This window comes from Cydia splendana, chromosome 5 (genome assembly GCF_910591565.1).
Source record: "Cydia splendana chromosome 5, ilCydSple1.2, whole genome shotgun sequence".
In the NCBI taxonomy this organism is placed as follows: domain Eukaryota; kingdom Metazoa; phylum Arthropoda; class Insecta; order Lepidoptera; family Tortricidae; genus Cydia; species Cydia splendana.
The window spans coordinates 13,141,449-13,164,534 of record NC_085964.1 but is presented as its reverse complement, the minus strand read 5'-3'; the positions used below and the strand labels follow the sequence as shown (position 1 = coordinate 13,164,534).

The 23,086-nt window shown below is 36.9% G+C and overlaps 1 protein-coding gene across 2 annotated transcripts; it reads right to left on the bottom strand.

Annotated features, from left to right (window-relative positions):
* Window positions 1-123: 123 nt before the first annotated feature.
* Window positions 124-19,198, bottom strand: LOC134790719 (sodium leak channel NALCN). 2 transcript variants are annotated; one of them, XM_063761628.1, is made up of 35 exons: window positions 18,879-19,198; window positions 18,582-18,767; window positions 17,489-17,712; window positions 16,659-16,787; window positions 16,042-16,187; window positions 15,665-15,773; window positions 15,135-15,334; window positions 14,671-14,831; window positions 14,389-14,556; window positions 13,855-14,046; window positions 13,579-13,716; window positions 13,073-13,279; window positions 12,270-12,505; window positions 11,869-11,991; window positions 11,490-11,678; window positions 11,156-11,335; window positions 10,695-10,815; window positions 10,485-10,616; window positions 9,818-9,985; window positions 9,298-9,365; window positions 9,070-9,210; window positions 8,745-8,865; window positions 8,239-8,372; window positions 7,823-7,988; window positions 7,402-7,596; window positions 6,290-6,507; window positions 5,325-5,548; window positions 4,744-4,880; window positions 4,496-4,632; window positions 3,388-3,547; window positions 2,973-3,074; window positions 2,557-2,617; window positions 2,392-2,485; window positions 2,157-2,239; window positions 124-393 (listed from the first exon to the last, which is right to left on the bottom strand). In XM_063761628.1, exons 1-35 carry the CDS (start codon window positions 18,978-18,980, stop codon window positions 254-256), a joined length of 5,292 nt encoding a protein of 1,763 aa, XP_063617698.1. In that variant the 5' UTR covers window positions 18,981-19,198; the 3' UTR covers window positions 124-253. The 2 variants fall into 2 exon arrangements, with proteins under 2 accessions (XP_063617698.1, XP_063617697.1); XM_063761627.1 differs by having other exon boundaries at window positions 125-393; window positions 2,557-2,620.
* Window positions 19,199-23,086: the final 3,888 nt, after the last annotated feature.

The window sequence follows — 23,086 nt, the reverse complement described above, 5'->3', positions numbered from 1 at the left end:
TGCTTTACTTGCTCATTAGTCTTGCTCATAAAAGTGATAGTAGTTGACAGTTAAGACTACCCGCATGATTTTTCTCAAATAACTATTAATTAAAATTAAATAATCGAAATTTGGCCAGCGGTGGCACATTCCGCCTTACTAGCGCGCATGTACTATCATCGACTCGGCTAAATAAATCTAACCATACATGAACCTTTCTGCAACGAGATAAGGCCTACCAATGTGTACATGACTAGTCGACAAATGTGAATAACTAGTCTAGGTCTTGCAGCGCGTGCCTCGCGAGCTGCGCGCCCCACCAGGAGTGCACGTCGCTGAGCGCCGGCTGCTCGGCGCGCGCCGCCAGGGGGCTGTTGTGCGCCTGCGCCGGCCGCGTGTTGCTCTTCACCAAGGCTGACGGAGAAACATACTGATTACTGACACATTTGATTTACTTCAAAATATAGCACAGTTAACTGTAAAAATATGGGTGTACAAATCATCTCAAAAATATGTCCCATAACTCTTAAGTCAGCTGAATTAAGAACTATGGGACATATTTTTGAGTAAGTTGTCTACACCCATATTTTTACAGTTGACTGTATATTACGATACAAGTGTACTATATTTTGTACGACACGAGTTGCGAATTACCTTTTCACACGTGTATTGTACAACGTTTTACAGGACATATGGACCCTTAAATTTTTAACATAGGCACGTATTGTCCTTAATCCGGCCCTAGGGTGGTAAAATAGCACCATATGTACTGTAAAATATCATAGGTATCGCGCAATCATTACACGATTGGAACCAATCAAATCCGTGATTCGAGGCCTGTGGAAGCAAGGATGTGCGCTGCGGTCTGGGCCCAGTTTTATAAAGTTACAAGTTACAGGTTACAAGAGTACAGGCTACATGCACCTGTAATGCACTGTGAACGGCTACAGGTGTTTTATAAATACACATAGATAATTACAGTTGTAAAGAACCACGGTCAATCTCGATTACATGTGAAATCTACAGGTGTGAAGGACATCACTATTTAAAAAAAAACGTCTGTCAATAGATACTCTGTGCTCTACTAAATGCTGTGTTATTGTTTGCTGTAAAATATGAATTATTGGAAAAATGCCCAGAAATGAAGGAAAAATCGAGTGGTTGAGAGCGGTGTTCGATGCCAAGGATATACTTTTCGGGCCGTTTTCAGATTCAGATTAAGTTAGATTTCATGAAATATTTACCTAATAAGTAAATAAATACTGTTTCACATTACATTATAAAATGTATCGTTTCGGTAGCGGCTCAAAGATAAGTACGCTGTGTATCGAAAATTATGAATAGTACACTTTACCATAATGTGAATGCACTATACTTAAATAAAGAGACGAATGCTAATAAATCAACGACAAATATCGGCACCAAACCTTTCCGTTTCCTAGTAGATAAAATAAAACGATATCATCAATAAAATCAATATCAAACATATTGTCACTTTATTTCCTATTTACTATATACTTCAGATACATTAACAAAAACTGATAAGGTCAGTGCATGGAAAAGTATGCATGCCCTGGCAAAATCGTTGGCGTTGGTGCCTAACAATAAAGAGTAAAGTTTAAAATCGCTCAAAAAACGAATAATTTTAATTAAAAATTAAGAATTACAGGACTCAAGACGTATGTCAGTTTTTGTTACAAGTGTACCAATCTACACTTGTAATTTACAATATTTTTATAAAACGCTTGTTCGATTATGAGTTTAAAACTATTAAACTCCCATATTTTCGTCTATGGTTGAGCTACAGGCACTTGTACCTGTAACCTGTAAAATTGTAACACAGTACTTTTATAAAACGCAAATTGTAAAAAACGGAGCAAGTGTTGCCAGTAAACGCCTGTAAACTTGTAACTTGTAACTTTATAAAACTGGGCCCTGGTGGTGTGGTTAGTGGTGGTGTCTGGCGTAGGTGAATTTTGCTTTTTTCTTTGTTTTCGTGTTCGACTGTATACCTACATACGGACGCACCTGTCAACCAGCTTGCCTTACTTTCAATAATGAGTGTATGAATAGCATAGTGGCATTAATATAGCATAATTTCGTGAGTTATAAACGAATCCTCATGTTTATTGCAATCAGTATTTAAAGCCTAATCTAATAAAGTTGCTTGGGCTTACGTGGAGATTTTTTATTGAGAGCCGGATGGGGATCGCTCAAAGTGGGTTGCAAATATCTCTTTTTGCTTTCCGGACTTTCAGGCCTGCGAAAGACAGATAATCATATTAGAAAACTTAATATGACATCCACAGGTATAATATTAACAGTATTGTTTAAAAAACATCGTGAAGTTAAAGTAAATATATTAATAAAGGAAATATAGCCAAGTACTTTAAATAGGTAATGTGTTTGTACCTCGGTAAAATCGCGATGGATGGTAAGCCGGGTCTTTTGAAGGGCTGCTTCGTGGATGATCTCTTAGGTTGCGAATCAAAGGACGATGTTATGTCTGAAATATAAACTTCATTGAAATACTTTGATGCAGTAACTAAATAATTTGCTTAAAGTTTAATTTCTTACTCGATATAGCTGGTTGAGATGTGGACTCTGTGATTTCCGTACGACCGGCGTTGGCGCTGGCCTGCTGCAAATACAGACAATAATAGGTAAAAATAACTGCACAACTACATACAAAAGTGTTTCCTGTTTTTAAACAATCTGTAAGAGGGAAAACCAGACACTGCAGTGATTAATTAAAAAAATAGAGCGCAGATCTGCTGCAGGAATAAATTCATGATTAGCTCGTTACTTTTGATGCATGAAAGTATTGCGGAGAAATGAAATATTGGGCTGGAAAGCACTGTTGAGATTTTGGTTACTGTGTATAGTTTAGTGTGTATTACTGTGTATGACAGTCAATATGAGATTAGAAAATATAAATTTGTATTGTTTTCTGTATTAAGGTGTGAAATGAGGAGTATTTGTATTGTATTTACCTGGGCTTCTGCTTCCTGTTTCTCTTTCTCCAGTTTTTCAGCCATATCGACCACCTGCTCATTAGTCTTTCTTAAACCGGCTATTAAACTCGTTTGCTGTTTCTGTAATCAAAGAGAAGTCATTAATAATATATATATACAATGTATTTAGTTGATGAAATCCTTACATCTGAAAGAATAGAATAAAATGAAGCGCTAAAATTTTTATATGATTTTCTTTGTCTGGTTGTCAACTTATTTATGACATCTCTCCTGGGTCACTTTTGCAAAGTCTGTTTTAAAGGCTACTCAAAAATATTTAATTTGAGAACATCGTCATTGTATGCTTTTTTGTATATCAAGCCAATTACTGTGTTTTGTTTAACACTGCTACACGAAAGACAACAACACAAATCATAAATAAAGTAATACTAACGCTACTGTTAGCGCGTATCTTCTTCAAGCAGCCCTCGAGCCAGGTGCGGATAGTCTGCTTCGCAACCTCCTCCTCTATGAGGAACTCGAACTCCTCTCTGGCGAGTAACTCTTCCATTTGCAACGATTTGCGAATGTCCACCGTGCGGTATGAGAGCATACTGTAAGCATTTACATAATTATTTACAGATGTAGTGCATAATTGTTTTCCTTCTTATTTTCTCGGAAACGTTCGTATTTGTCATGCTACTTCAGTCAACCTCAGTACTTTTTGTACTTAGATTGACTGAAATAGCAAGACACGTTCGTACGTTTCCGTGAAAATACGGAGGAAAACAATTATGTAAAACAACTTTGCATTGAAGAACATACGGTATTATAGTGTAATTCGGTTGAGGAGTTGTAATAATTTATGACATAACGACTTACGATGGAATCATCTAAAAAACTTACTGGGAACCATCAACGATCTGTAGTATATTATACTATCATTTGTTTTAAACTGCTATGAGTAAGTTCCATACTTCCATAGCAACAGAAATTTAAACTCTCATAGCGGGAATAGTTCCCGCTGAGGTCAAGATTATTTTAAAAGAGTTAAATCTGCCGATGGTCCTGGGTTCGAATCCCAGTAAGGGCATTTATTTGTGTGTTGACATAGATATTTGTTCCTGAGTCATGGTTGTTTTCTATGTATTTAAGTATTTATATATTACATATATCGTTGTCTGAGTACCCACAACACAAGCCTTCTTGAGCTTACTGTGGAACTTAGTCAATCTGTGTAAGAATGTCCTATAATATTTATTTATTATACAACAAACTTAATACAAGTACCTTATAAAATAAATTAACTAAAACTAAACCTAACAAAAAAATAAAAATCCCTAAAACCTACCTTCTAAGCCTAGGCCCCTCGGCAAGGTGCCCATCGCGCAGGCAGCATTCCCGCGCTGTATAGCGATGGCAATCCTTTATTTATTTAAATCTCGCGACTTTTTAAGATAATTGGAGTGTCTGTAGTGAGGGAACTTTCTAGTTAACCTACCTAATAACACCACGTACGATTATTCTTAAACTAACAACTTTTAGTCAACAAACCAACTTACTTTATTACATCATGGAAAGTGACATCTTCGCCATTATGAAGTCGTTCTAGTTCGTAACACATGTACTTGAATAACAAACGTTCTTTGTGCGTATCGCATTCCAATCGACCCTTCAATAGGCGCAGAATGAACTTGACCTGGAATAAAACAGGTTAAATATTAATTATAACATTCGCATGGTGCAGTACCTATAGGTAAAGTCGGCGAAAGAGCTATAGACAACATATTGCATTATTATGTAAGCCTACCTTTCTAACAGGTATGACGCCCTTTTGATGCACGTCGACAATATTCCAGGTGTTCTGGAAATTCCTGATGTCGGCGTATGACAACAGAGCATCCTCTTCGTTCGAATAAAATAATGAAAAGTTCTCCATGATAATAGCTGGAAGAATAAATTGTACTGTACTTATAACGTATATACTATTTGAACATACAGCAGTAGGTAGTCCAAAAAAACTTATTCAAATTTAAACTTTAATCCCTTGAGTCTAAAGGACGCCATATATCGCGTCCGCAGTGACAAACAAAATTCAATTCTAAATTTAAATCCTAAAGGTCCGTTTTAGGCGGGCAAATTTAAATACCTGGGATCCAGAGTTAAATAAAAATGACATTGTAACTCCTAATTGTCCACAACTGCATTTTTAGTAATTGCTCTAACTCAAACAATCTCTCTCTCTCTTTAATCGGTCCCTCTTTGCTGAGGATCGTGACTCCGTTTGATTCCGTCAACTAGTTGTCTCCATCGGTCCCGTTCTGTAGCCTGGTGGAGTGCATCGAACAATATTTCATGCTAAATATGTAGAAGTGCAGTACCCATACATACCCACAAGTAGATTCAGCACGATATACGTGATGATGACGTAGAAGGTGCAGAAATAAGCCAGCGACGCAGTGAAGTTCCCGCAGTCGGTCTCCCAGTAGTTGTCGGCGGGCGTGCAGTACGGCGGCGCCACCATGCAGTCGTGCATTATCTTGTTCCAGTCCTCGCCCGTCACTATGCGGAACAACATTGCTACGCTGTGGATCGGTGAGTTGAAATTTGCGCGTCTGTAAGAAACGAGCAAGTTCACTAACATATACTAAAGACCAAAGATTTACTGTATAAACCTAAAGTTTAATGTGTAAAGTGTAAGCCAAATTCTCGCTTCGAATTTGATAGTTGACATAGATGGCGCAGTACAACTCCGTACATTTCGCGGTAACCCTGTGAAGTCAGTTTGTCAATCCAGTGACCAAAAAAAAGAAGGCACAGTACTGCGCCATCTATTTCAGCAGTCAAAAACAATCACTTACATTGTACGAGTAGGCCATTAGCCACTATAACCGGGCAATTATCGCAGGATATTGTCAATGAATCTTATTTATTTTCATCATCTGCGGTTGTAAACTACGCGTAGGTAATATAGTCTGTGCGGAAAGAGAATAGTCGTGAAATGTAGGGGAGTACGACTCTTCTCTTTCAAACTTCTTCAAACTTCAACATTTATTCAGCAAATAGGCCACAAGGGCACTTTTACACGTCAACATTGAATTTACATACAAGCAAAAATAATAACAATACATCAACAATTTTATAAAATACAACTAACAATTCAAACTAACGTATTTCTTTACGCACAGACCCTACAATAATATAATAACTGTTATACAGTTTGGCGGAGGTTGTACCTAAAAGAAAATATGCTGTTTCCATGAATAAATGTTTTATTTATTTATGTAACGCATTTCAATGTAGGTATTATCGCGTCGCAAATTTATGAGCATACGAGATACTTTATTGATACTGACCTCCCAATCCCCTCGCCATATTTAACGTTCCCGAAGACGATGGTCCCGGCCAGCGCGTAGAAGAACACCAGCAGGAACATGCCGAAGATGATGAAGAAGCTCTTGCAGACGCTCACGCCGACCGTCAGCATCAGCATCTTGAGCGTCGTGTGCTTGCCCGTGATCGTGAAGAAACGGAGGATCACCACCATGAACCCCACGAAGTACGATAGGTCATTCTGGAAAGTTCATATAATGAAGATATATATTTTTTTTTATCTGGAAAGTATATAAAAAAATATATATCTTCATTTCAAAACATTAAATTCTATAAAACATTGTTGGTTAGTAAACGAGGCACAGTTCGCTATTGCTACATGTTAGTACATTGAAATCTTTTCAAAACATATTAAATAATTGACAATCATATTTTTATATACTTAGGTAAATCAAAATGTATAGTACAGTTAAAATTAATTATTCAAAAACGCATTACAAGCCTAAATTAGCTATGAATCGTTTCTCTTTATCTGTAATTTTGACTTACATATTTGTAAGAAAGGGATAAAACATAATTTAGCTAAATCTGGCTCGTCAAGTTTTATGAATAAGGGGGGTTACTATTTAGTGCTTATTATACAGGCGTTTATGAATTAGACTACAGTTCACTAATCTTTAATTTATATTTGTACTTCATTATTTAGTTATATTATAGCCCGTTCCCGTTACCCAGGAGACAATTTAGTTCTACTTACTTTAATGTATAATATTCGATGGTAATGATACTTGTAACAAAATATTAAAGGAATTTGCAGCTTTAATCCCTGGAATCCCAAGGGCCTAAATTAGACTATCAATAAACTACCTTGAGGTTTAAAATTTAAAGTGGAATTTTGATTGTCTTTTCGGACGTGCCAACGTCACGGTCTTCAACAGCACCTCCACTAACACTAGTGTTAGCAGCGCCGATACTAACGAACTGGCCCCGCAGACAACATGCCAATCGCTTACGCTCTGTAGCGAACGAAACGCAACTGTCACTGTCACACTAATATGGAAGAGTGATAGAGAGACACAAAGCGATTCGATGGCGCACCTTGGCTAGGCCGCCTGATCTACTGTAGAGTACCTACCTTGAGCGTGAAATGCATGAACACCCAGATGCAGCCGGCCACGGTGACGAGCAAGTCGTAGCGGTTGCGGCGGCTCTGCCAGTAGCCGCGCGGCGTGAACGCCACGGTCTTCAGCAGCACCTCCGTCACGAACACTAGCGTCAGCAGCGCCGATACTAACGCCAGCTGCTCTGTTAACGAAGAGTCGCGAGACCACTGAAAGTTGAACAGTGCAATTTATTTTTAAATAACCCAAATTACAAATTAAATTAGCTCTCGGTTCTTTCTTGACTTGACATAATACCATGGCTACATTTTAACATATGATAAACCCTTCTAAATAAAACAGGACTATTTATAAGGCCATCGTAATTGATCGTAAGAAATCATTTTGGTTCGTTTCATCTAACAGTCATCTGAAAGGGAAATTATCCGTACTTACAGTGACAACTAGCAATCCACTGTTAATAAGCACGACTATTGCTATGAACCTCTTGAAAATTATATGCTGCGTGACGTCGTAAGCGAAGGCACGCACTTTCCTCCCGTCCGGTCGCGGTGGCAAATGCAGCGGCTGGGCAATTTTCAATCTCTTTTTTAAGTCACACCTGTGCACACAAAAAATACAGTTACCAAAGGATTGTAATTTAAAAACCCTTGCGCCCCAGGACAGCCATCTACATTAGCTGTCAAATTCTAAGCACGAAAACTTTACAATCATATCTTATACAATGTATATATTTGCCACATATCAATAGGTTATTATTTTTTTATGTAGTTTTACATTTTATTTTTATATGCATAATGTAAAAAACCTAAACTAAGAGTTGATATGAATAAAGAATAGTATGAGCATACCATCTCCTTTGATCCACAGTAAGCAGGGCGGTGCCTTTGTTTTCGGAATAGTTGGCAATCACGACGCCGACGAACAGGGTTAACCCAATCATGCACCCGAGGAAAATGTACACGTGTATGTAGATGGCGTGCATCTGCAAATTCATCAATTAAATTAACATAGGTATAAGGTACATTAAGGTGTAATTAAGTGACGAAAAATAAACCACAAGGTGTGTCATAAGATGAGTAACTATGTATCGTACAGAATCATTAGGCTGATCAAAATTTTGTTGCTTTAATTCTATCTAAGTACGTGAGAAGATGATAAATGTTCAGGTATGGCGTTGTTAGAAAGACTGTTCTTTATACATTCTTTTCTTATTTTAATTTGCCAAGTCTTAATCCACATTGCCACAAAAACTTCGTTTTTGAAAGTGACTCAAGAGACTTAATTACGACGTTATTGTAAAAAAATTATAACAGTTCTTTAAAAAAATCTCGTGTTAAGTAATTTATATACTTACAGGGCCAAGTGCTTTTATCAAGACATCACGGACGTCTAGCCACCCCTTAAATGAAAGAACTTCAAATAACGTCAACAATGCGTCGCCAATGTTATCAAAGTTGAACCGCTTCGGGTTTGCCCTGTAATACGTAACAAACAGATAGATTTGACTTATAAAAATCACTACCATTCAAAGCTGTTAATGCTGTCACAGTCAGTCGCTGCCAAGATAGTCGGTAAAAGGTTAGCTCAGATGGACTCAAAAACTAAACTATTTCTAAATGTAAAAAAATAGTCTAAATCTAAATAGTAAAAATTTTAAATCTATTAATACATATTCTTACCACACTCTAGGCACCAGCATAGATGGAAACGTCTCATTCGGCCCAGGTCTGATCTTCATCTTAGTAACGAACACTCGTCTCATAAAAACTCCCACACAGTTTTCTCGTTCTAAAATCGTGGGGTCGTTGCATCGCGCCAACCTATCGCAATGGAAAATAATTATGACTTATTTTATTAGGAACTTTAAGTTCACTTATTATAAAATTATTAAACAGTAATAATTTTACCTTCCTCCGTATAGTTGAACGCCGTAACTAGCAAACACAAACATCAGTAGTATAAGAAGCGTTGATACCTGTAAAACATCGAAACATACATTTTAGGCTTTATTTAAAAACTATTCAAATAAAATACGAACTAAACAATTTAAATAAAAAATAATAAAAAAGTGACCCAAGAGACATCACAAAAAATATCAACAGGCAGTGCAGTCTTCAGCAATTTTTACTTGGGGAGAGATCAAACTTTGTACCTCCGCTAGCGACAGCCACCCAACCCTCAAAACTGGGTCCCTATTTCGGTTGATTTCAGCGCCCCATGACGGTTCACATCCACCAAGGCCCGCCCTTGGCAGCAAGTAACAAAGTCCCTAACCCTACTAATATTTTAAATGCAAAAGTAACTCTGTCTGCCAGTGGCATGGAGATAGATTAAACATTACATAGGATAGTTTTTATCACGGATTCATCATTCTAAGTCGACGAAGTCGCGGCCAGAGGTTAGTTATAAATATTGATCCAAACGTACCAGGAGAATCTCCTTGAAGCCGCGACACAGCTCGTAGACAACTTTGCGCATGTGTGGCACGAGCGTGAAGATACGGAGGGGACGCACGCAGCGCAGGATCATCAGCATCTGGGCCGCCGAACCCGGCGGCACGCGACGCGGCATCCAGCACAGGAACGTCAGCGATACCTGGAACATCCAGACTGTTAATTAACAGTTTTTAATCCTTCTTGCAACAGACATAAGGTCCACTGATGATGAGGTTTTTTTTTTAATCTCACTAGCCCTCCTCCTTTTTATTTCTCTAAAAGTCTAAAGTGGCGAAGTAATCATATAAGTATATCTTGAAAAGAAGTTCGGACACCTAGATAAATCTACTTAAGTTGTGTTTTTATATCCCAGATATCCTAAAACAATTCGATTGGCCAATTTACTACCGAATCAACCTACTTATTACTGTAGAATAAATCGGGGAAATGGATCTATTATGGCTCCTCTTCACGTTGGGCCAACGCCAACGCCAACGAGGGACGCATTTATGCGTTAGAGGGAGCAAGTGATATTGCTATCTCATTCTACCGCATGGCTGCGTCCCTCGTTGGCGTTGGGGTTGGCCCAACGTGAAGAGGAGCCATCATATTAGCACCTGGGATATAACAATACAAGGATTAATCTAACAGTTACTTACAATGTAAATGAAAACATCCAGAACTGCTGCCGCGTCTTTGAGATACGCTTTCGGAGTAAAGAATAAACCGTCGGCTAAGATTTTTAGTGCCAACTCGAAACTCATGAATATTACAAATCCGTATTCTGCAATCTGAAAATAAAAATATTCATGACAAAAACGACTAACGTACTTGTATAAGCGGTTGGTTAATTTTTTTTTAACCCTTACCTGTAGAACGAAATTTTCCATAACCCTGTAGGTGGGTGTCTCAAACATCATAGAAAAGCATGACAGAGTAGTGACCATGATCATTACCCAGTCCAGATAAGTCACTAATCCCAGGAAATTACTGAAACATAATATTAATTAATTTTTATGTATTTAAACAATAATTAAGATATAACAGTAATGTCAAATGTATATGACATCTAATTCAGTTTATATTTATATATCTATTTTTCAAGAGTGACCCAGGAGAAACGGAGTAACAAAGGAAATTCACAATGAACAATGATGTGAATCTTATACAGTCAATATTTATACTTTAACTGCTAGTTATGGGGTCAGCCGCGAATGCAAATGAACGCCGATTTGAATTCAGCCTCGGGCATTGGACGACTTGGTCACACATGGCTTTAGAATACGACATCTGTTTCAGTAATATAAAAAATTGCTGAAAATTGACTTACTGAAAACTCTTGTAGTGCACCTTCCTCTCATTCCCAGTGACGGGATCTCGCAAGCGAGCATCGTACCGCGCGTCCACAATGGCTCGGCAGATTTTTCTGAAGCTCGACTCTCTCGGCACTATTAACAGCGGCGTGTCAAACAAGGGATGGTTTTCGCGGAGATCTTCTTCTCGCTGATTCCTGAGCATACAAGCATGTTTCGTAAGAATAAGAGTATTTAACATATTTATTTATTTAATAAGGCTTCTGCCTTTCTACTTGCAATCTTATCCAATCAATTAATTTTTGCTTTACACTAATGGTCCTTTAAAAAAAATGGAAGAAGAAAGCTTACCTTCTCATCTCTGCCTGCTGTCGCTTGGCCTGCAGCAGACGAATGTCGAGGTATGGAGGGCGCGCGCGCGATGAGGGCACGACGCGGGACGCGGCGCCTATGTCACCGTTCTCGAGCAAGTGCTCGTACGTCTGCTTTAGCTTGATGGAGCCACTGCGCACAGACCGCCTTATGGATCGCGACCCAAACCTAGAAATTGATTGATAAGATATCAAGGAATTTTCTTAATTTCGTTATACTTATAAGGGGTCCTCGGGTCGAGCCATTGAAGCTCGAACTACTCGTAATTGTGAAACAAACAATAGTGTTTTTGGCGTATATTATTGAATTAGTTAAAAAAACATCCAGCATAGCATATTAATCTCTGCTAGAGACTTACTTCTTTTGATCCACCCGCAACTGTTTCGCACTAGAAATGGTTCCTTGTGACTTTAGTCCCGCTTTGCCTCCCGTCGCCAACATAGCGGAATCTCCTAGAACCATGCGATGATTGTTCGAATCTCTGCAATGAAAAAGGGCAGAATTAATATAAATTACTCATTTGGCATCACAGCCAAATAAATAAATAAATAAAAACCTTTACTACGACGTGGATACGAACAAAAACAATAGGTATCTGAAAATAAATAAATTATAAATGAACATAAATTTATAAAATAAACGAAAATATGCTATAATAAATTGACGGTGAAGAAAAAAAAATGATGCCATGGCTTCTTCCTACAATTCTTCGCACACGGATTGACGCAAAATATCAACACTAACGCATTCTGCACTTACTCTATAATAGAAGCGACAACATGCCGCCTCAGAGCCGAGCTGGGTCGCTGCGAAGGAGGAGCTACCACAAGCGTCTTAACCAGACATCGCTTGCGGTACGGGAAGGAGATCTTGTCGGCGCCGACGTACGCGCGGCGCGACTCGTCGCCGTTCGGCGCACGTGGCTTCAGCGGCGCTCCCGTGGCTTCTTCCTCGAGCTCTTCGCATACGAACTGGCGCATAAACGACTCGCGAACCTGATAAAACCGGTTTAAAAAAAGTATTGGATTTTCTATGCCAAAAATATAAGCACAAACTATTAATTTACTTACTTCGATTTACGACCTAATAAATATCGAGTAAAGTATCACATCATATTTAGTTACAATGTATTTAAAAACGTTCCTATTTAAACCGGATAAAAAAAAATCAGTTAGCCAACGCGTCATTAACATTAAAATGGATTGGTCCATTTTATAGAGATTTTATACGCGATTCTAATCACAGTAGTAATGTCACAGACAAGACATCCTCCAGACTTCGCATAGTAGCTCTACCCCCTCTGCCACGCATACGGTAGTTTTACTCCATTTTCGAGTCGAAAGTGTCTTTGTGTGACGTCCGTGTCTTTGAACGGACCAATCACGGCACGGGACCTCGCTCACCTCGTCCCCCGCACCCCCGTATTTTTGGCAGCATCGGTTTCTTGAAATAATTGCTCTAAACTCCGTCTAGAGGATTCCTAGTCTATGAGTAATGTTCATTTGGTTTTACAGCGCTATAACTAGAAAACAATGACAGTTGAGTGGAAATTATAAAATTACCTTTGGCAAATTGAAGTCTCCAGGTACTTTATGCAGCTTTGTCATTTGCGGGCTGTCAGGAAATTTCTCAAAGATTCTTAGACGAAATGGCAAGGTCTCTTTTATCTCTGCACTCTGTTGACGATATCTCAGCTGTTTCAATTTCTTTATATCCTCGTCTAACTCCAAGTTGTCCAAGATTACTGCTACGAAAAGCGAAAGCACGATCTGGAATACAAATTAGGTTCATTAGGTATTTTTTCGAGCATATTGTAAAAGGGTCAATAATTATTTTTCTTGTCACTCGTTGCCATGGTTACGTTCTTTTAGGTCACTCTTAAAACTTAGGTTATATGGTATTTCAATAAACAAAACATAATCTTTGTGGTACTTGCTTTATGGACACTTCCATGATGGGCCTAAGCATGTTAGTAGAACGTAGTACAACATTTCTAACAAATTGTGCTTCTTTTGTCCCCTGGCTGATGGGACGAGTTTACGCGTAGGTATATTAAAATAATTCTTACCAATGTGACAAAAAGATGGTATAAAATGAAGTAAATAGCCACCAAAGGAGTCAATGTCTGACTTGTCCGAACCATGGTTTCATCCATTACTTCTACCCACGCTTCTTGGGTCAATATTTGGAACATAGACATAAAAGCCTGAAACATAAAAAGTTTAATGCTGCATTCATTTAAAAAAATAGGTCAAGAAAGAGATGTAGATGCTATGCAGGGAGCCGTGCTTTCTGTCTGTATTATGTGGCCTTTAATTCAGTTATCAACTAGACTAGAGCTTACCTCGGGAAAAGCCTCAAACTTTGTAAATTCGCACAAGAAACAGAATAACTGCATTGAGATTGAAGAACTAATAATTAGCAAACACATTGTGAAAATTATGAGACTTCCTAATTTTTTTCCAGGTCCAAATATCTTGTAGACAAATCCTTCCAATAACGGCGACGCTTTAATTAATCTTACAATTCGTAGAACCTGAAAATAAAGTACACAAGTAAATTAAAATTTTTGTTGTTTTTTTTTGTGCCATCATTCAATAAAAACTGTATTATCGTCTCTAAAAATGTTTTTCGTAATTACTCGTATGCTCGCTAAAATTGTATTCCATTCTGCTAAGTTGAATTACATAATCCCTATCATTAACCCTAATTTTAACAACTTAATACATTTCAAGAGTGACCCAGGGGACAACACCAAGAAATAAACAAAAGACTACAGGCAAACGTATTGTCCCAAATTTAACAAGATTAATTTAATTATATTGCAGTAAGTAAGCATTGCAAAAAAAAAAACAGATTAAGTATCTACTTTTTTTACCTGAAAGTACGTAAAGCCTGACATGTAGAGCTGGGGTATTATGTGAATTGTCGTTCCTGTAGCCAATAGAAGTTCAAATTTGTGGACAGAATGTTTAAAGTAGCCTTTCCAACCCAGGCACCATATTTTAATCAGTGCCTCTAAATCCAAGAATATAGTAAACGCAATCTGTAATACATAAAAAATGCATTAGCACATTACTTTTAACAATGAAAAAAGGAATGTTAAAAAATATTAATATTGTAAAGAATGGAATGGAATGGATAAGTTTTATTACTTTACCTCAATATAGTAGTATTTCTCATAGAAAAATTCTCTTGGATTGCCATCGTGTTTGAAATTCATAGTAGCCGTTATAATGCCATTAGCTAGCACCACGCCCATAACTAGCAGTCGAAAATACGCTGATCTTAACATTTTGTGAAAAATTTCTGGAGCCGTGCCTAAAATTTACATGACACAATTTACAGAAATTACTATGATAAGATGTAAGGTTAACTAATTACAGTGTTGGAAGTTTTACGAATAATGATAAAAATCGTGTAATTTTTCTTATTTATTTGTTCTGTAAATTCCAGGGTTGGTTTAAAACAAAAGGCATAAAATTACCATTATATGACACAATTGTCACATTTCTATTTATTACGGTATTTAATAATTATTAAAATCACACTTTTCAAAAGTGACCCAGGGGACATCACCAAACGAATAAGCAAGAAAATGTTGGTAGTAAAGTATAAAATTACCTGAATGTTTATTTTCATCAATAGTGACCAGTTTCCAGCAGTTATCATCCCCAGTGAAGAACTGTGTGGTGCTTCCCTTCGTTATCGGGTTCCTCACCCCCCACATTTGCTGGAACTGAACTCGTATCTCGTTGAAAGTTTCAGTAATCACGGCTATGAAGACGTTCTTCACTAACCAGGCTAAGAAGAAGATCATGGTGCTGGAAAATAACGTTTATGAAGTATGCAGTAATGCAGATTAACGATTTCAACGCCACGCGTATCGTGTGCGGCGCGTCATCCTAAACCTTGTCTGAATACAAGAAGGTTGATATTGGGCTGTAGTCGCGCGCGTCTACTGACGTTTTTGGCGGTCAAAGGGATAAATAATACACTGGAGTAGATCTCCAGCTCCACACCCAACTCTCACGCAACTATTTAGGAAAATAATTACTCTGCCAATATGTCCCTTGCAAGGACTTATTACTTTTTAGTACGGCTACTAACACTCCAGTGAATAAGATCTTTAGTGATGACAAATGTGTCCTTACCTAAAATAAAGAGCAGACCTCCATGTTGGCAACGAGTCAATGGCTCGGTACATAATAAAGACCCATCCCTCCTGAGAAGATGCCTGGTACACCGTAAACAAACTTGTCACTGTAACAAAAAAAAATATTATGAACAAAGTTATACAAATAATTTGTAGCCATTAGGCGGATCCACACAACGGTTACCTTGCGAGGAAATGCACGGCGCAGTTCGGTTTATCTTAACGCTTACAAAATAAAATCCACATTAATAACACACTTCACGATAGAATAAGACAACTTGGAATACAGACTTTATGATTACAGCAATAATGTTAAAAATCAAATAAAAACTATCTGTCGATCAAAATAACCAGATATACAATTTACATGCTCACCAAATTCCTCAAATCCTTGGAATCCCTGGATGTATTTGGACAAGTTAAGTTTCATACACTTCATTCCTTTAGGACACTGGTAGCCAGAATCAGGATCAGGTGAACAAAATGTATCCGGAATGGCTAGAGAGTTTATTGTTATATGACTGAAAGTTAAGATACATATTTATTAATATTTTTGAAATGCTGCATGAATGAATGTTACATGCTGTATGAATGTTGCAAATGAAATAATAAATATGTTTTCTATTTATTCATAGAATAACTACAATGCTTAATTATGGTTTAGTAAGTATACATTTAATATTCTACTATAAAAAAATCAACATACATCAATACATCATACAGGTGGTGGAGTGTTTTAAAAATTGACTATATTTTGCTAGAGTTAAGGTAAAACATTTAATGGATTAAAACCATCTCTCAAGGACAAAGTCACTTTGATATACCTGTATGAATCTTATAAAAAAATATGCTGCATGGCATTCTACACATAATAATTAATATAGAGTTGATAAAGTGGAAATCCTGTCAAAAAATGGGGATCAAGCTCAATCAAATATACATCTAAAATATTTCAAAGTGCTTGAATAATAATGTGGTTAATAATATCTTACTTAGGACTAGTTGTGTTTCTGACACAGTGATGGGTGAGTTCTCCAAAAAATTGCACCCCCAGCAAACTGTACAGTGACATGAAGAAGAGGAAGAACAATGTCACATTATAAATCTGCTGGCTTGATCTCCTGCAAGACAAAAAACACAGAGTTATATTAGTGTCCTATATTGTCAGGTGACAAGTAAAACTCACTAATTACTACTTACTACCACTAAGTTCAGAGCCATTATGAACCATATTAGTACCAAAACAAGGTTGATATTTGTTTATTTTTTTGTAATTAGTGAGTTTTGGTTGTCACCTGACAATATTTTGATTAGAGAGCCTGTTTTGTATCTCTATAGTTCTTTTGAATGTAAATTAATTTTTAATATAAAATATATAGTTTCAATTACAGGTTACGAAAAAACTCCACAAAACTACTATTTAGCTTGACATTAGTGACAGGTAATTGGAGGGAATAAAAGAAATACAGAAGCATCAAAGCACATAGGCTCACTCATATATTTGATAGGTATATAATCTCTCATAATTTACGGGTAATACTAGAAGATTATATAGGTGTTAGATGTTTGCATCCTCACTTCTAATATTACCCAGCCAGTGTTGGTTAAACCTAGATGTATATGGGTAAATGCCAAAAACAATTTTTATTAAAATTGATTTCGGACTTTACCCAAAAGGTTTGGGTAATACTAGATATACTCCGGTAAACCGAAGTTTACTTAACCTTCTAGCATTACCCATGACATATACATATACAATTACAAGGGCAAAGATTTTACTTAAGTATTTAATTTTATTGATAAATCATGAAGGATTACTTACTTAAATATCTGATTAATTCTTGATTTTGGCATAGAAAATTTCAAGAATACTCTCAGAAATCTTATCATGATTAATGGCCTGGGTGCCCTCAAAATGCTGAGGTAGCTGTATCTTGGCACAATCAATGTCAACTCAAACATTTGCAGTAAAACAGATACCCACAAGAAAAACACCATTGTTGCATCAAACTGGCACCAGTGATCTTTCAAATAGGCTACATCTCCCTGGAAATTACAAAAAACAACAAGTTATCAATCTGTTTTTTACCTTTTCACACTCATATCTAAAAACCTTGCTCTCTAATTTGATACTTTTTAGGGTTTCGTACCCAAAGGGTAAAACAGGACCCTATTACTAAGACTCCGCTGTCCGTCCATCCGTCCGTCTGTCACCAGGCTGTATCTCGTGATCTGTGATAGCTAGACAGCTGAAATTTTCACAGATACAGAATAAAGATTTAAGTGGGACTCCGAAACAACAAATGACAACAAAAAAAAGTTATTTTTGACCAAAGTTAAGCAATGTCTGACGGGGTCAGTACTTGGATGGGTGACCGTTTTTATAGATAATGGTATGGAACCCTTCGTGTGTGTGCGAGTCCGACTCGCACTTGGCCAGTTTTTAAAACAGAAGGCCTACTGTGAACCACGTTCAACATGTTACATCTCTGCCACACTACTAAATTAGTAAGTAAATGTGACAAAGAGGGAGGCAACACGTCGAACATGGTTCACAGTCGGCCCTCAGAATTGACACCATAAAGCCCATCATACCAAACATAATAACCATGTTTCATTCATGTACCACAATATAAAATGTCTCAATCTAACAGAAATAATAACACAATAAAATAGGAAGTAGAAATAAAAATATGTAGTGTGTATTGGGGAAGCTCCAAATCAGTTCTAGACATCAAGTGATTCTGAAAATGATAGATAGAATAAAATTATGAGTTATATTTGGAAATAACCCATGTTCGGAAGTGTTTTGTAGCTAACTGAATACACCTTAGTGTAATTAAAATAAATTACAGACAGAAGGAGATAATGTTATGTATAATAAGGACTAACAAATTTAATCAAACTAATTTTACCTTAAGTATTCCTCTTATGTGCATTTTGGCAATCATTTCTGCAGTGAAAAATAGAGTCACACAGCAGTCTACAGCAAAAGTAATTGTTTGAAGTGAAGGATATTTTTCAAATGATTTGGGAGTATTCAGTGATACAGATACTAGACTCGTTAGAGCACAAAGTCTTAAAATTCTTCTCACCCATAGCTATAAACAAAAACATTAGCGGTTTAGTAAAAAATGGTCCTTGCGATGCAAGAGAAAGTGCAGTGTTGATAGAAGACTTGCAAATTCATACAACAATTTACACTTGCTTACCTTATTTACCCATTCTATGTCAGCGCTTTCATTAAGGGACTCTTCGGGACCGTAGTCCGCGAGGACTGGTTCCCCTTTAAGACTTTGTTTTCTGCCTAGCATCTTATCCCCTGTAGTAGCACTACTATGGTAATATTTTATATACAATTCTGGAATCTTAAACTTAGTAATTTTGAAATATCAACTGAATCCGCTAGCTTTACCCATAGTTGTAACATTTTAAGCTAACCAAATCAACAGACTTGCTGAAAACTTTCATTTTCAGTATCTGAAGTAAATTATCGATTTGAATTTGTGGTGTGGAATGTTTATTAGTGACTGACAGTTCTCACTTCAAGTTTCCTTTAGCAATATAACTAACGTATAATGGACTGTATAGCAACATAAATAATCGTTTTTAAATGTAAAACATGAATAAAAAATACGAAAAGTATATATTTATTTGTAAATATAATCTCGGAAATTGTTTTTCGACATTATATACCACAATATAACAAAAATCAAATACCTTCTTCCTGGCTTAGGTCATACATGAAACGGAATGTTTTCAGCCGATCTCACATTACCGGATCGTCTAGCGTCCGAGTGAGTCTAGTGCACGACATTCTTTGTTTCATGTGGACATACCATTATCAGATGCCAGTGTTGCCAACTTGGCATAAATGATGCCAGATCTGGCATAATTTCACTCACCCTGGCACCAAAATTTTCCATTTAGCATCTGGCATATTTTTTAGCATAATTTAGCCTAAGCCAAGTTTGCACCAACTTGGCAGCAACAATATGCGCCATCGCCTTATGTGGTTCATATTTTCATATGAATTTTGACTTTTGTGGGCGGATGGACGTCGACGGACTATATATTATTTTATTTTTCATGGATTGACATATTTGAGTTCCGTTTTGCAGATTTGATCAGAAAATTTAATCCGGTTGGGCGAAAATTGTCCCATCTGGACTGGCCTTCACTGATCTTGTAGGTATTTACCTACATACATTTACACTATTTACAGAGGGCCTCCCACGAACGTCGATAATGTAAATTTCGAGCAACTACCTCCTTTACTCCAATTAAGGCGTAATTAGATTGACAGAGATAGTTTTTTTTTATATTTTCGATGTTCGTGGTTATATGCCTGAAACGGAGAAGCTTTGCTCGCATTTTGAGCTCACTTGGTCAATAATAAGGCTGGCCACAGACGCACAGAATTTTCTGTACGGAATGACAGGTGCAAACGAGACATGTATAGTTATGTGTATAGCGACGTCCCGTTCACACCTGGCCGTCCGGAAACCGAATGAAAATTCCGTGCGTCTGTGGCTAGCCTATATTGCCAAACAACAGCAGACTCGTAACCGTCGTAACTCAAGCCATTTCCGTTAGTAAACAAAAACGACAAATTTAAAAAAAAGTAGGCGCGAAGGATTATCCTCCCATAGAAAATTTGAATTTCGGGCCTTTTTCTACTGACAAAGTAAGGTGTTTTTTAGTGAATATTTTTAGACACCATATTATTTTAAGTGTCTATTTTTAAGTGAAATTTTTTATTGTTATTTTTTTTTCTGGCTTACTCCCTGTAATTTTGCACAGGGTGGATTTGCCAATGTCGGTGTTGACTTTCACACGTGAGGATTTTTTTTTAGCATATTTCAAAAAACTTTGGCATAATTTTGGCATAATCTAGACATTAGTCTAGCATTTTATCAAAATCCGAGTTGGCAACACTGTCAGATGCTGTCATTTTAGCCCCCATTCACACGACAGCTTTTTCAACGCGCGTTAAAAAAGCGTTTGAATGACACAAATGGATACGTGTGTATTTATTCCATGGACCTATATAATAGGGACAAGACATATTGTTCTATACGTACAATTGCTTATAGAAATAGCACCCATTTTGACGGCACACACATAAATATATATCTGTCTCGTTTTTACTCAGCACTGTAACCCATAACAAAAAAAGATGACAGTATTTCAGTACGTACATAAAGTGTTCCATGAAAATACGTAAATACCTAATGCGGCCGAAAATCCGCCATGTTTAGTTCTGCAAATGTCATTGTCTGTCAGTTCAGCCGGCCGGTACTTGTCCTGTCAAAAAGTCGTGGTGAAAATTAAAATTATTAATTATCTTTCAATATTTTGCTTGTGATTGAAAATAATTGAAGCCAAATGTGAATAATTACGTCGCGAATATGCCAGTGTGTAGTGTATTAGGGTGCGGCATAAGAAAACCACCAAATCAGCCATCTTTAACCATACACAGGTACGCTATAATTTACATGAAAAATATTGGTTATTGTTAATGTTCCTGGGAAATGTAAGGATGTTTCACATTATAAATAGCAAGGTTCTTCTGTGCAGTTATAGATCATGAAGTGATTGGATTTATTTAACTATATTTTTACGCTTAAATAATGTAAACATTTTAGCTAGGGTTGTACTTTATTTATCGACTTTGATATCGATATATTATGATTGCCTATTAATATTTTCTTATTTTATCATGCTACCCCGCTTCAAACCAACTAAATTATCTTAATTTAATAATTAAATCATTTTTTATAGGTTACCAAGAAATGAACATAAAAAGAAAGTGTCTGGAGATGGAGATCCTGACCGACTCTCGGGAGCACTAGGGTAACTCGGGGCCGTGGGGTCGTTACTCCACAAGCTGCCCTGCGGGCTTTTTTATATCATTATTATATTTTTTTTATATAATTCGACATTAAGAGACCATATACTTACATATAGTTGTAATTTATAAAATGGTTAATGTATTGTTATTATTTTTGCTTGTATGTAAATTCAATGTTGACGTATAAAAATGCCCTTGTGGCCTATTTGCTGAATAAATGTTGAAGAAGTTGAAGAGCGGAAGTCATTCCTTATTATTGTAATAAAAAAATGTTCTGAAGGTGTTTTGTTTTTTTTTCACCCGTCGCTTAATAAGCTTGAATTTTGTATCGCTCTCACTTATAGATACGGCGCACCAAGGTCGAGGTGCAGTGCGGTAGTGTGTTACAGACTTTAGGGTTAGCAACACAACAAAATTGATTGTAATGGAGAGGTAAAGTCCAAGAAAAACACGTACACTTATTCTGACATCCAAAACAGATGGCGCTGTACTGCGCCATGTGTTTTGCGGTCACTAAGTTGTCAAACGTCAACTTTTGAAAATCAGAGTTACCGCAAAAATCGCAATATGTATTGAGTAGTACAGCGTCATCTCGTTTACCTGTCAAATTTGAAGCACGAAATTGTCCTAGACTCCACACATCTTACTCAATCAAAGTATCTTTTCGCATAACAATATACTAATAAAGAATTTTTATTTATTTACTTACTTCCTATTAAAACATAAACTCCACAAATAATACATACTTAGTATTTTAAATAAAATGAGCCGAGAACGTTAAAAAGTTATCGATGTATCGATAAAACCTAGTAACAGTAAAAATCTTCTGGGCAGCACTAAAACCGCCATGTTTAGTTCTAAGATGACGTCACAGTGGCACGCATTATTCGTTGACGTTTCACTTCCATAGGTTTCATATTTCAGTGATTTATTCACACGACAGCGGTGGCGCTTTTTATCAAGCGTTGTTGGATTTTCGACTTTAAGCCTTGGACGTTAAGTCGAAATTAGAGTGCGGACAGATTCAAACGCTTTTTTAACGCGCGTTGAAAAAGCTGTCGAGAAAAAAGGGCGGGAAACTTCGTGCGCGGCGGACGCGGTTTTCGTAACTAAAGTTTTGAAATTGTATTTTTAAAGGATTGGAGTCTGTATTTAGTGTATATATTTGTAGATTTAGCTTTAGTTTTTAATTTTATTAAGTAGTTAGGTGTACATATAGGGGTAAGTGCTAATTATATGTAATTTATATGGGGGATGGCCAGACCCCCGACCCTGGGGGAACGATTCCCTCAGGGTCGAAAACACCAATAGATATTTTAATTTCCGCGATAGAGTCATCGATGGATACTGATGTGTCAGTATCAAATACTACGGACGTAACTTTAAAGAGAAAAATTCTTTCACGGATGTGTACCAATTGTAATAAAAGAAAACGCAAATCTAGGTCAAGCAAGAATAAAAATACAGATTGTGTTTGCGTTGCTGAAGCAAAATTAAAAGAGAATGCTACCAATCATCCACAGCCAACAGTAAATCCGAATCCCATTGTAACCTCGAATTCTGAAA